At 38.0% G+C, this 13,071-nt stretch overlaps 2 protein-coding genes across 2 annotated transcripts; both read right to left on the bottom strand.

Annotated features, from left to right (window-relative positions):
- Positions 1-1,874: 1,874 nt before the first annotated feature.
- LOC149303405 (olfactory receptor 6B9-like) lies at positions 1,875-2,887 on the bottom strand. Its single transcript, XM_089480404.1, has one exon. It carries the CDS (start codon positions 2,808-2,810, stop codon positions 1,875-1,877), a length of 936 nt encoding a protein of 311 aa, XP_089336530.1. The 5' UTR covers positions 2,811-2,887.
- Positions 2,888-8,397: 5,510 nt separating this feature from the next.
- On the bottom strand, positions 8,398-12,812 carry LOC149303404 (olfactory receptor 6Y1-like). The gene is given in 2 exon segments (XM_089480691.1): positions 8,398-9,391; positions 12,802-12,812. A coding segment is annotated over 1 exon segment (993 nt). The 5' UTR covers position 9,391; positions 12,802-12,812.
- Positions 12,813-13,071: the final 259 nt, after the last annotated feature.

Raw genomic sequence — 13,071 nt, 5'->3', positions numbered from 1 at the left:
AAATCTTTTAGTATTGTTTCCTTATGTTGCAGGGGAAAATGCATATTCCTGGACAGCTAGTATTTCCATATCCCATAATGTTTAAGGACATTATTCTGCAGGAAAAAACAAATGATTTTTGTGTGTGCAAATACTGACTGAGTTTTCTTCAAAAACCATATGTTTCATATTTAAAAAAACTGCTTTGAGAAACATATTTTTGGTCAAAAATATAATATAAAATATAAAAATATATAATTGTCTATGTTTAAAAAATCCTATGCATCATTAAAGATAAAAACACAGTTGTTTCAGGTTTTCCCCTCATATACGTAGAAGGGTTTCTGCAAAATAAATAAATAAATGCTGGTTGTATAGTAGACTTATGGGGCTGTATACATGAGTCAAAAGGCCTTTCCCTTTATGGTCTGGCATTGTCTTGACACAGGCCAACAGCCCCAGACAGGGAATGGGCAGACTGGACACCATGGACATCATTAGCATGGTTTAAAAAACCAGTGGTGAAGTTTCCCAGAAAATGCACCACGTCAGTCTGTAGATGGCCATGCACCACCTTACCTGCAGGGCCCAGTCATTGCATGGCTAAAAGAGGGCACATAGCCACACAGGCTAGGAAACATGGCTAGAAGAGGGCACATGGCCATACAGGTGTAGCCAGGCACCCCATTTCCCCCTCATGGTCTGCAACAGGACAGTTCTTTGCCTGCAAGTAGGACTGCTACAGCATTGATGGGTATGCAGCAACAGTGGTGATGGTTCCACCACACAGTGGCAGGTGGCTGTCTGAACATCTGCCCACTGCTGTGCTGGACAAGATGAGTGCAGGAGGGGAATGGGCCAGATCCACAGTCAGGATCAAACAGAGCTGGCTTGTTGTATCCTACCCATGCTTTCAGGGCCTTGTGATTTGATATGTGTTGGGGATTTGTGTTTATGGTTATGAATGAATGTTGTGGCCCCAAAAAACTACTTTTCCAGCCTGGTATTTCCTTGGTATTTTCTGATATATCGCAGGTTGTGGAACTGTCAAATGATGTCTGCAGTACTCTCCTGGTCATGGGGAGCACTGGTTCAAGCAGTTGTGTTAAGACTGCCAGGGGTATCTCCTGCTTCCTGCTTCAGTGTGTCTCATAACTAGGAGGCCACTAGATTCATCATTTCCCAATGCCCCATTCTGGAGCATGTCAGAAACACTTCAGTCTGACTGCTTCCACTATGGAAAGGTAAAGAGGGTGTGTGTTTTTTGTGGCAGGGGTGGGGGTGGCATCATATAATGATGATAATTGAGCTCTGTCATCATAGTTATACCTATGATGCAGGATTGCAGCCAGTATTTTTATACAGGAAACACCATTTCCAGAAACATGAAATCTTTGTGTGTGTGAAGGGGAAGTTTTTGTATGTGCAAAAAGTTAGCGGTTCTTAGGGTGAAAATGTGTTACTGTCCAAAGCCATTTCCTGAAGCATTTTGAGATATGTCCATACTGAGAGAAAACTGCACAAAATTCTCACCTGTGTATTATGCTTTCTGACTGAGTTGCTCATGTGCAGGATACACATTTTCCAGCCAAGAAAGAGTGGTAAATACTTTTTCCATCTCTGATGTGGAGACATTCTTTGTCCTTATTATTATTATTATTATTATTATTATGTGTGAATATTATTTACATTCTTAAGACAAGATACCTGGAATACCACAAGTTGTCAAACACTGCATTAAAACAGAGGGCTGAATGAAATGACCATTAGATGCATTCCACTACACTGAAAATCTTATTCCTCTTGATTTTTTTTAATTGAAAATGCAATGGAAAATACTGTTTACATCATGTTACACAGTGCATCCCAAAATAAAATACTCATACATTTCTTCTTTATAAGATAGCCTTGCCACCCATTGTTCTCCAAATAGCCTTCTTGACCTCCTTATTTCTGAGGCAATAGATGAAAGGATTTAACATGAGTGTCAACACAGCATAGATAGCAGAGATCAACTTGTTGGAATCATAGGAGGTGATTGCCTTTGGCCTCACATATATGAAGATCATGGCCGTGTAGTAAATGATAACAACTGCAAGGTGTGAAGCACAGGTGGAGAAAGCCTTGTTGCGTCCAGTGGCTGAAGGAATACGTAGGATGGTGGCAATGATATAGATGTAGGAAAGAGCAGTCACAGACAGAGGAAGGACCAATATGATGATGTCTAGTACAAAATCTACCATCTCAGCTAGTGACATATCTGTACAGGCTAGATTAAGCACGGGTGAAATGTCACAGAAGAAATGATTGATGATGTTGGAACCACAGAAAGTTATTTGTGAAATGAAGGACACTTTGAAAACAGAGATAGTAAATCCACTAACCCATGATCCACCTGCCAGCAGAATGCAGAGCCTAGTGCTCATGATGGCTGTATAGCGCAAGGGTAAGCAAATGGCTACATAGCGATCATAGACCATGACAGCCAGGAGAACACATTCTGTGCATGCTAGAGAGACAAAAAAGTAGAGCTGTGTCATGCATCCAGCAAAGGAGATGTGCTTGTTCTGAGTAAGGAAGTCAGAGAGCATCTTGGGGATGGTGACATTGATGTACCAGATTTCCAAGAAGGACATGTTGCACAGGAAATAATACATGGGCTTGTGAAGGTTTCTGTTCACCCAGATGGTTATCATAATGACTATGTTTTCTGCCAGCACCAAAAGGTAGTTTATCAAGAAAACAAAGAAAAGCAAAAGCTGGAAATACATTGAAGTAGGGAAACCAACAAGGATAAACTCTGTAAGAATGGTGTGATTCCCTTTCCCCATGCCTGGTCCTGGTTTATGCAGTTTCTTCCCTGCAAGAGAAAATGAATGAATAATCTCCGTTGAATAAAATTATACATATTTATCTCAGTGGGTTTATATGGAAGAAAAGCTATGGAGAGTTCTTCTTAATAACTTAAGAGATGGCATGCATAAGGAAAAATACACTTTCTCCACATTACTGATCCAAATAATTGTTTTCTTTTGCATACCATTACCTCCAAACTATTACTTCCACCTAATAGTCTGCCTTCAAAACCAAAGGCATGAGACAATACATGATGAGTCCTATTTATCCAAAATGCTTGGGATCAGAAGTTTTTTTAGATTGTGGATAAATGTGAAATTCATTTATGTTTCGTATACACCTTATACACATACCCTGAAGGTTATTTTATAAATAATATTTTTAAAATAATTTTATTGATTAAAACTTCAACTAACAAACATATATACAACAGAGTTAAATACAAAACATACTTCTAATATCATACAACATCCAACATAATACATATATATAACGTACTTTAACATATATTAAACCTTTAAAATCACTTCCCTTCCCTCAAACTGAAGACATCTGATTCTTATGTACTTTTTAGTTATGCTCACTCTTTTTACAGTTAAATTTTATTTTCCTTAATCTTGAATCGTAATATTAGTTCTAAACTCTATATTGTTAAAAAACCTTTATCTTATATAAATAATATAACTTCTACTTTTTCCATACTCGTTTCTATATCTCCTGTATGTTACCAATATTTTTTTCTATTAGGAATGGTGGGGGATTCAAAACTGGAAAGTAAATTTGGGAAGATTATATTTTATATGATAAGCGCTGCAAGAATGATCGTCGCTAAAAGGTGGAAGAGTTAAGAAGATTTGCTAATAAAGGACTGGCACTTAAAAATATATGACATGATTGAACTAGATAAACTCACAAACCTACTGAGGGATGGAAGTGAAAAGAGATGGGAAGAGGCATGGGCATCCATAGCTGAGTATCTTAAAGAACAAGTGAAGTAAGCACCAAATTAAATTTCAGAAAGAAGAAAAGAGAGTTGGAAATTAGTAATCAGTATGGAATTTAAAGGTTCAAGGTGTCTACAGCAATTTAGGTGCGAAAGTAACTCGAGATAAAAGGAAATAATTGATGCCACATAAAGGAAATAATAATGTAGAGTAATATAGAGGGTACAAAAGAAGTAAAATATTTTATAAATAATATTTTAATAATTTTGTGCATGAAACAAAGTTTGTGTACACTGAAATATCAAAAAGCAAAAGTGTCACTATCTCAGCCAGCCATGAAAAAAGGTTTTGGGGTTTGGAGTATGTTAGATTTTGAAATTCTGGATAAGGGAGACTCAACCTGTACAAGTTGGTTCTGTGACAAAACATTAAAGTGTATCTTTGTTAGAAAGATAGCTCCTGTTCTGGGTTCTAGCCATGTCCATTTTGAAAAGGTTTCATCCTGTTCCACTCCCTTGTTTTCTATGTGTGCTATTTTCGTACAACTGTTCCTCAACATCCTATGGCTAATGAATATGCTCAGTATGCAAGGGGTATTTGTAGGTTTTTGCCCCACATACCTACCTTGATAAATGGATTTCCTTCTTCTTTTACAAACCTTTTCCCTAAGTATGCTGATACGTCCTTGTTGCTCATTGTCCCTATTTTCATTATGAACCTACCAGACTTCACTGCCTCAACTAACAACTAGATGGAATGATAATGAATATCTAAATCATTGCTCATCTCATGGACAGTTTGCATAACTGCATTTTCTCTTGTCCATCTGGTCATTTCCCCATGTGAATGTAAGTAAAAATTAGACTATTGGTCATCAACCTGAGAGACTGAGGTTCAAGTCCCTAATGAGAAATCTCTCTCTCTCTCTCTAACCTGCTTAAGGTTCACATAGGATACTTGTGAGGATAAAATAGGTGGAAGAAAGACATGTATAATGCCTCAAGGAAGAAAATAGATATAAATGTAACAAATAATTACACAACATTCTTTAATTGTGACAATGTTATACTATTATATGTAACATTATAAATTCTCTAAATTGCTATTTAATTGTTTAATGCTAACTGCTGGACATCAAATTCTGAGGTTTAGTCTTAATAAGAGTGACAGCAGCAACACCTTGCTACATATTCAGGATATACCTATAATAGCTAACATGCAGTTTTCATGTTAGAGCTGAAAAATCAATGGTGTTTGCAAATATTCTGCTGCCACACACTTGCTTCTCTAAACAAGTATTACAATATTTAATAGAATCATGGAGGCATAGAGTTGGAAGAGACCACAAGGGCCACGCAGTCTAACTCCCTGCCATGGAGGCAGACGCAATGAAAGCACTGCCCAACAGATGGGCATCCAGCTTAAGATAATTCTTTTCTCCCCCGCCCCCATGATATATTATTAAAATATAAATATATAATGTGCTAACAAAATTACTTACAAATTACTTTTGATATTTCAAAATTGGACAAAAGAGTAACACACAAAGAAACCAATTTTCAGTTAACTCAGTTCAAATAAATCCTTAAGATTTGAGGAAAAGCAACAAGAAATATTGTACAGATAATATCTGAATGATAGAAGGACAGGAAACCTCATGGCAATAAAGCAGTCAATAGATGGACAGCAAAACAATATTTCTGTAGGCTATGGAAGGAAATGAATCCATTTATAATTATAATGCTGTGCTGTGGTACCTTTTAAATAATATGCCTCCTGTTGGCTAGACTTATATTTCTTTCATAGACATTAGAATTAGTAGGTTCTTCAAACAACCTTTGCAACTTGCATCCTTAATTATCTTTAATTTCCCATGAGCTATCCTTTAACTAGTTGACTAACCTTTTAAAGCCATGTATAAATAAGACAACTGGATTTCTCAAAAAATAAGGCTGTGGCTATCTAGGACTTTCATTGGAACTTAGCAGCTATTCAGACAGCCCCGAAGGGGTGGTATGGAGTTGACCCTTCTTCAGTTAGATTGGGGAGACAGCAACCTCACACTGCAGCCCAGATCTGGCCTTTCCAGGGTGCAAAAAGGATCCATAAAAAGTGGCTACTTTTTGCACCCTGGAAAGGGCGCCATAGCCATGTTGCCGCAGCTAGGTGGTTCTTCTTTGGCATTGTGTTGTATGGACGTAGGGCCAGAGGAGTGCCATGTTGCCATGTGCCATGTGGAGTGGCGCACAGCATCATGGCACCCTGGGGGGCAGAGTTGGCCATGAGTCATGTAGACATGATACCCCAACTCTGTCCACAGGGCAACCTTTCAGGACAGTCTGTACAGGGCCTAATATTACGATGTAATGCATAGTTAGTTGGGAGCATATAACGATGTAATGCATAGTTAACTGGGAGTAAGTCTCATTAAATTAAGTGTGAGTAGACATGCATATATGCTACCTGGAGCAAAAGCCCTACTTTGTAGATTGCTTATGTTCAGGATACAAGCCAACTGGTCAGATCTTTTCCAGAATGCTCCATTCTATACTGTTCCCTAGTTTTTCTGTTTCTTACGCCCCAAACATCACATCAGCATTCTGTATCCACTAATCATATTCATCCTTCATTATCTTTTTTCCACACATACCACTATTGGGCCTCCCCTCACCAAATACTCGTGCCCCATAGGAAACAATGGGGCACATGAATGAGGCGGCGCGGTAGTGCAGCCATTCAACTTCTGCTTATTTTTGCAGTAGGGCAAATGATAAGCAAACCAGCAGATGGTGCATGGTGTGTGGAAAATGTGCTAGCTTCTCATCATCTGGAACAACTTTGTTGGGTGGCATCTTGAGAATAAGAAAGATAGTAGAGGGTGATATGAGATGTTATGTTTTTGTTTTTGCCAATTTCACAGCCACATAAAAGCCACAACAGAGTCCTCACTGATCTGTGGTCATACACACACCAAGACCTACATTGGTTGCACTGTATGTGTCATCTTGCCATTTTAATTACATGTAGATAATCTGTAAATTTTTAAACCAAAGTGAACTATGGGCTCCATGGGATTAGATTGGGTGTTTGGATATGTCTTGGTGGCCTTTTCAGCCTCACTTTTCCATAGTGATAGCAAGGTCTTTACTGAAACTTTATGTAAACCACACAAAACATTTCATAATCATTTTGATCTGGGTCCTCTTCAGGTCCTCTTAATCAGTCACCTAGCCCTGCAAAAAAGGGCAGGTACCACCAAAACAATCCTCACAAGGAAGAGACTGACTGTTGGCCCTTCTCCCATAAAAAAAAACAAAACCCAGATGACCCTCCATCCATCAGCAAAAAAAAGTTTAAAAATGTGTTGCTACATATATCATGCCAACATTACACTGTAACAGCAATGCACGATGACAGTAATTATGATGTATCAAGTTAGGAATGTCAGGATAGTCTGTCATGGAGGTTTCAGTCTCATACTCAGTCAAACTCATACTCTTTGGATTCTTCAGTACCCTCTTAAGCCCCAGAAGCAAGAAGATATCTGGGCAATAAGATTAGCAGTAAACCAGTAGCTTTCCTGTTGTTTTTCTCTGGCCCATCATAAGAAACAAGCCTACAAAACTGGAGGTCAAACCTTTATGGATGATAGCAACTCCACCCCTTTGGCTCTCCAGTCTAGACTGGCCCTGCACTGAGTATTTGGGTGGTCAAAACTGGGACAAGCCAGAGCTAATTCAGCAGAGTTTCTGTAATAAATATCAAATCACCCCCTTCACCTATAACCAAGTCATACATGCACTATTTTATTTTGGACCAACCTATAATGAAATCTTTGATAAGTAAACAATAAATAAACAGGTTATATTTTTATTCTTCTCTGGAGTTTACACAAGATTTTATTGAATTTAGTTCTTTCAGTGTTTGAAATGAACATTGTCATTTTTTTAAAAAAATACCTCTTTTTGAGTTGCAAGCTGCTTTCTGAGAATAAGCATTAATAGGCAGGAAATAAACCTATTGTTTAATTACATATTTCAGTATTTTATTAATTGCCAAAAATCCATATTACTAATAAATGAAATTTTAAAGTATCCATTGTTAATGTGTAGAATTATTGTTATTTTTGTCACTTGAAGGAGAAGGAGGAGGAAGCAAAGGGAGAACGGAAAGGAAGAGGAGAAAGTAATGAGGGTAGTGAGGATAATCAAACAACCGATAATAAAATTATGCTTATTTTTTCATAGCACGTCTGCTTTCTTAAATTGAATGAGAATGGAGCAGCCCATCTCAAATTCATTGATTCTGGTAGATAAATCCTAAGCATATATACTTAGGGTAGGGTTGCCATAATTGTTCACCAAAACCTGGGACAAAATGTGGAACAAAATCTAGACCAAACGGTAGGACAACTGCAGGACAAAACTCAGCCCAAAATGTAGAACATTCAAGAAAAATGGAGGACCTTAAATGTCCTACATTTTGGGCTGAGTTTTGTCCTGCAGTTGTACTACAGTTTGGTCTAGATTTTGTCCTACATTTTGTCCCGGGTTTTATTGGACAATTATGGCAACCCTAATTTAGGGGCAAATCTTAGTCAGTTCATTGGACCTTACTCCTATGTAAGTATGTCTAAACTTGCATCTCTATTATATTTTCCAGATTGCAAAAAAGACGTGCTCAGTATTTAAGCTGACAATGTCCTCCTCAAAGCATCTTTTACTTCTTTATTTCTGAGGCAATATATCATCGGATTCAGAAGGGGTACTACTATGGTGTACAGGACTGAGACAAGCTTATTGGAGTTGTAAGCATACATGGCTTTGGGCCGTGCATAAGTGAAGAGTGTGGTAGAATAGAAGAGTACCACCACTGTGAGATGAGAGCTGCAGGTGGAGAAGGCCTTCTTCCTTCCTTGGCCTGAAGGGATTTTCAGTACGGCTGAGATGATATAGATGTATGACATAATGACGATACAGAGTGGGACCATGATAACCATAAGAGCCAGGATAAAATCTACTAGCTCAGCCATGGAAGCATCAGTGCAGGAGATATTCAAAAGTGGTGAAATGTCACAGAAGTAGTGGTTGATCTTGTCAGTGCTACAGTATTTTTGTCTGCCAATGAAGCTCAGCTTGATTGCTGAAGTAATTAAGCCACACGTCCAGCATCCTGCTGACAGCTGAGCACAGAAATTATTGCTCATGATAGTTAGGTAACGTAATGGGTAACATATGGCCAAATATCTGTCATATGCCATGACAGCCAGAAGAATGTATTCACTGCACACAAAAGTCACAAAGAAATATAACTGGGTCATGCAGCCTTGGAAGGAGATCTGTTTGTCTTGCATAAGAATATCTGCCAGCATCTTAGGGACAATGACAGTCACATACCAGACTTCAAGGAAGGAGAGGTTACACAGAAAAAAGTACATGGGTTTGTGCAGGTTATTGTTAATCCAAATGACTACAATGATTATGAGATTTTCCATCAGGGTCAGCAAGTAAGCAAGGAAGAACAGGACGAAAAGGAGCTTCTGAAGTTCTGCCGAAGTGTGGAATCCCAGAAGAATGAAATAGCTGACATTTGTCTGGTTGGTTTCTTCCATTCTTTGAACACAAGGTACAATCTATGACTTACAAGAACGAGAAAGAAACAGTGTAATACAGCTTCTGGTGATCAAAGATAATGTTTTCTATTTTTTATTTTACACTTTTAATGTTTGAGAATATATTTAAGACATTGACACACACACTTTGTATTTCATTTTGTTTATGTTCATTAAAAACAAAAATATAATAAATAACCATTTACCCTACTGCAATGTAATAATATGTTCCAAAGAACAAAGGTACTTCTAAATTAAGTACTAGAAAAATAATGTTGCAGTTCTGGTCATCCACAAATTTCTGTGAATTCTTTCCCTGTGTCTACACCCACAACATCAATGAGGCTGAAACAATGGCACTGAAATCAACAAGAAAACATTTCCAGTAGTCCAAAATGTTTAAATGAATTTACATTTACTGAAATCAAAGCAAGATTGTCCTAGTCCATTTCAGTATATGCGTCAGTCCTGGCTATTGCAATACTTCATCTGCAAGCATTTATAAATCAAGGGGGGGGGGATGAAAGGGGAGAATCTTGTTGCTCATGACTAGCATGCAGCACCCTTTATCTGATTTTGTTTCTTCAGATCTTAATGTATTCCTACATACTTATGTTGGCAACCTGTTGGTGTTTTAGGCATACATGTTCCCTTACATTCTGACTCCCACCACACACACAAATGGTAATGAAAAGGAAAACTTAATAATGATAATAATAATAATAATAATAATAATAATAATAATTTGTTATTATTCTACCATAATATATCTTACTAAAAAGTTTGACTTACTAGAGTTATTAGTAGCCATAACTACAGATTATTGTACCATTCAATTTCTTTCTCAAAAGCCATCTCAGTGTGGAATGACATGACCAACATCCTATGCATAATGCACATCTCATTTCAGGCCAGTTGAAACATTATGCTTTTTAATTGAATCTGTTTATACATTGAGAAGACAATGAGCTCATGGTTTACATGGTTAATTGTTCCTACAATTTTCATTTTACAGAATGGACACAAAATTTAAGGTTGAATGTTATGGTAAAGGACTCACAGGTGCAGCTTGATGGCAAGCCAGCCTTGAGGAACTGAAAATCAGTACTCTATCCAGCCGACCAAGAGTGGGGTATGTTTGCACCCCCACAAAAAAATTGACAAATTGCACATCTCTTCATGTTTTCCAATTCATCAGGATCATTAAGTCTAATGTAAAATGAAGTTCAGCAATATCTGGAGAGCCACAACAAGTTCTCCAGTCCTAAATTAGATCATTCCGTTTCATATATTCTCAGTCTCACAAGCGTTTATCCACAAGGGCAAAGAAAACCTATAAAAAGAACAACTGACAAAAGGTGTATCAAAATCTTGATTAGGATAACTAAAACATTGCACAGGAGGGATATGTCAAGAAAAGAGTAGAGGGCAAGAAAAGCAGGGAATGGGGGGAAAGGAAGAAACCAAACTGTTGTTGAAATCGTGAAGTCTCTGTTTAGTCATAGCTTTATGATGAAATGTGGTATCCAGTAACAAATATTAAGATTAGGCTGTGATATATGATGTGATGATTTCAGGTTGCACCTAAGATTGTCCTCAAGACTGTTGAGATGAAGGGGGGGGGGGGGGGACAGCAATTGCAATCTCATTTTAAAAAACACACAATAAAATCTAACAGTTGCTAATGTTTCTGTCCAGCCACACAAAAAAACACCTGGATATGATAGCTGGTATGGTCTAGTGAAGGAAAGAATGGTACCTCCCCATGATTAAATGGGGTGTAGTCCCACCCCTGCTTATATCATCCATGCAAAACACTATTGTCTCCCTAGTCTAATATTAGTATATTCCTCTTCTAAAGATGATAAACTTTCTGTAGTTTATCTTTCCTATTCAATGACAAAAATTATACACATGGTTTTAGGAGGAAATAAATAAGAAATTCACCTTGTATATTCCGTTAGAAGGTTTTTGTCCTGGTCTTCATCAACAAAGGGACACATAACATTTAAATTAAATGAATGTCTTCTACTGCATGCATATCTACCTCCTTAACTTCTCAGAACTCTGTCTTGGGACTAGGCCTGGAAATTAGCACTTCTCTCCCAAGGATTGTTGCCTCAGAAGATAGCTTTCACCCTTCCTCCCAACTGACTATTTTAAAAAAATGATTCCTATCTTAGTGGTTGCAAACATAAACTGCTGAGAAAATACAGAAGTTAAAACTAGGCCATAGAGAACGCTGACTGAAGGAGGGAAAAGAAACTAAAAATGAACAAAAATAAATTGGTTGACCAACTAAGGCAATGGAACTGGTGAACTTTTTGGAGAAAATGCTGGATTTTTAAAGGTTTGTTTTTCACAATGAAAGTAAAATTTGAGTTAATTTGAATTAATAAAACATGGTATTTTAAAGCTGTAATCTGCAATCTACTTCCAAAAAGTATTATTTATACATTCTTTCAAGATTACTGGAGCCTGCCTTGTTCACCCCTCTTCTAGCTTCATATGCTCAACAGTATACATAGGATAACTGGGAAGGAATTCTGCCTAGCATTTTAAATTCTTTCTGTTGCTCTTTTTTATGTAAGGAATGAGAAGACAGACTTTCTGGTGAGCAAAATAATGTTTTTTTCCTCTCTATTTGTCGAAGTCTACTTGAGGGCACTTAAGAACAACAAAATATCATAACAGAGTAGCCAGAATGGTGTAGTGGTTTGAATATTGGACTAGGACCTGGGAGAGCAGGGTTTGAATTTGGATTTAGAATCATAGAATCATAGAATCGTAGAGTTGGAAGAGACCGCAAGGGCCCTGATCCAGTCCAACCCCCTTCTTCTGCCATGCAGGAAATCTAAATCAAAGCATCCCGGACAGATGTCCATCCAGCCTCTGCTTAAAGACCTCCAAAGAAGGAGACTCCACCACACTCCAAGGGAGTTTGTTCCACTGTCGAACAGCCCTTACTGTCAGGAAGTTCTTCCTAATGTTGAGCTGGAATCTCTTTTCCTGGAGCTTGCATCCATTGCTCCCTGTCCTAGTCTCTGGAGCAGCAGAAAACAAGCTAGCTCCCTCCTCAATATGACATCCCTTCAAGTATTTAAACAGGGCTATCATATCACCTCTTAACCTTCTCTTCTCCAGGCTAAACATCCCCAGCCCCTTTAGTCATTCCTCATAGGGCATGGTTTCCAGACCCTTCACCATTTTAGTCGCCCTCCTTTGGACACGCTCCAGTTTCTCAACGTCCTTTTTGAATTGTGGTGCCCAGAACTGGACACAATATTCCAGGTGGGGCCTGACCAAAGCAGAATATAGTGACCTTAGGCAAGTCACACCCTCTCATCCTCAGAGGAAGGCAATGGCAAAATCCCTCTGAATAAATCTTCTAAGGTTCCGCAAACAGAAAACATAGCTCTCACCTGCACCACTGCCAGTTGCCCATTTCTAATCTAAGTAATGTACACAAGCTTCAAGCAGCTGCTTGGAGCTGTCCTTTAATGGAACTTTAAAAGTCATTTTTAAGGAGAATGAAAATAATGACATTCCAAAGTTGTCCATAAATATGCCCATCAAGAACTGTCTCTCACTGCATCATTCTACTATTGCTCAATTATGACAGTTTCAACATATGTATTGTTGCATTCATTCTTCTTAAAGTTCTCCATAGCCTTATAAGTC

This window comes from Sceloporus occidentalis, unplaced genomic scaffold (assembly GCF_023333645.1).
Source record: "Sceloporus occidentalis isolate IW3139 unplaced genomic scaffold, rSceOcc1.0.p SCAF_14, whole genome shotgun sequence".
NCBI lineage: Eukaryota > Metazoa > Chordata > Lepidosauria > Squamata > Phrynosomatidae > Sceloporus > Sceloporus occidentalis.
Note: the sequence above shows the minus strand (reverse complement) of the source record. Positions and strands in the feature narration are given on the sequence as shown.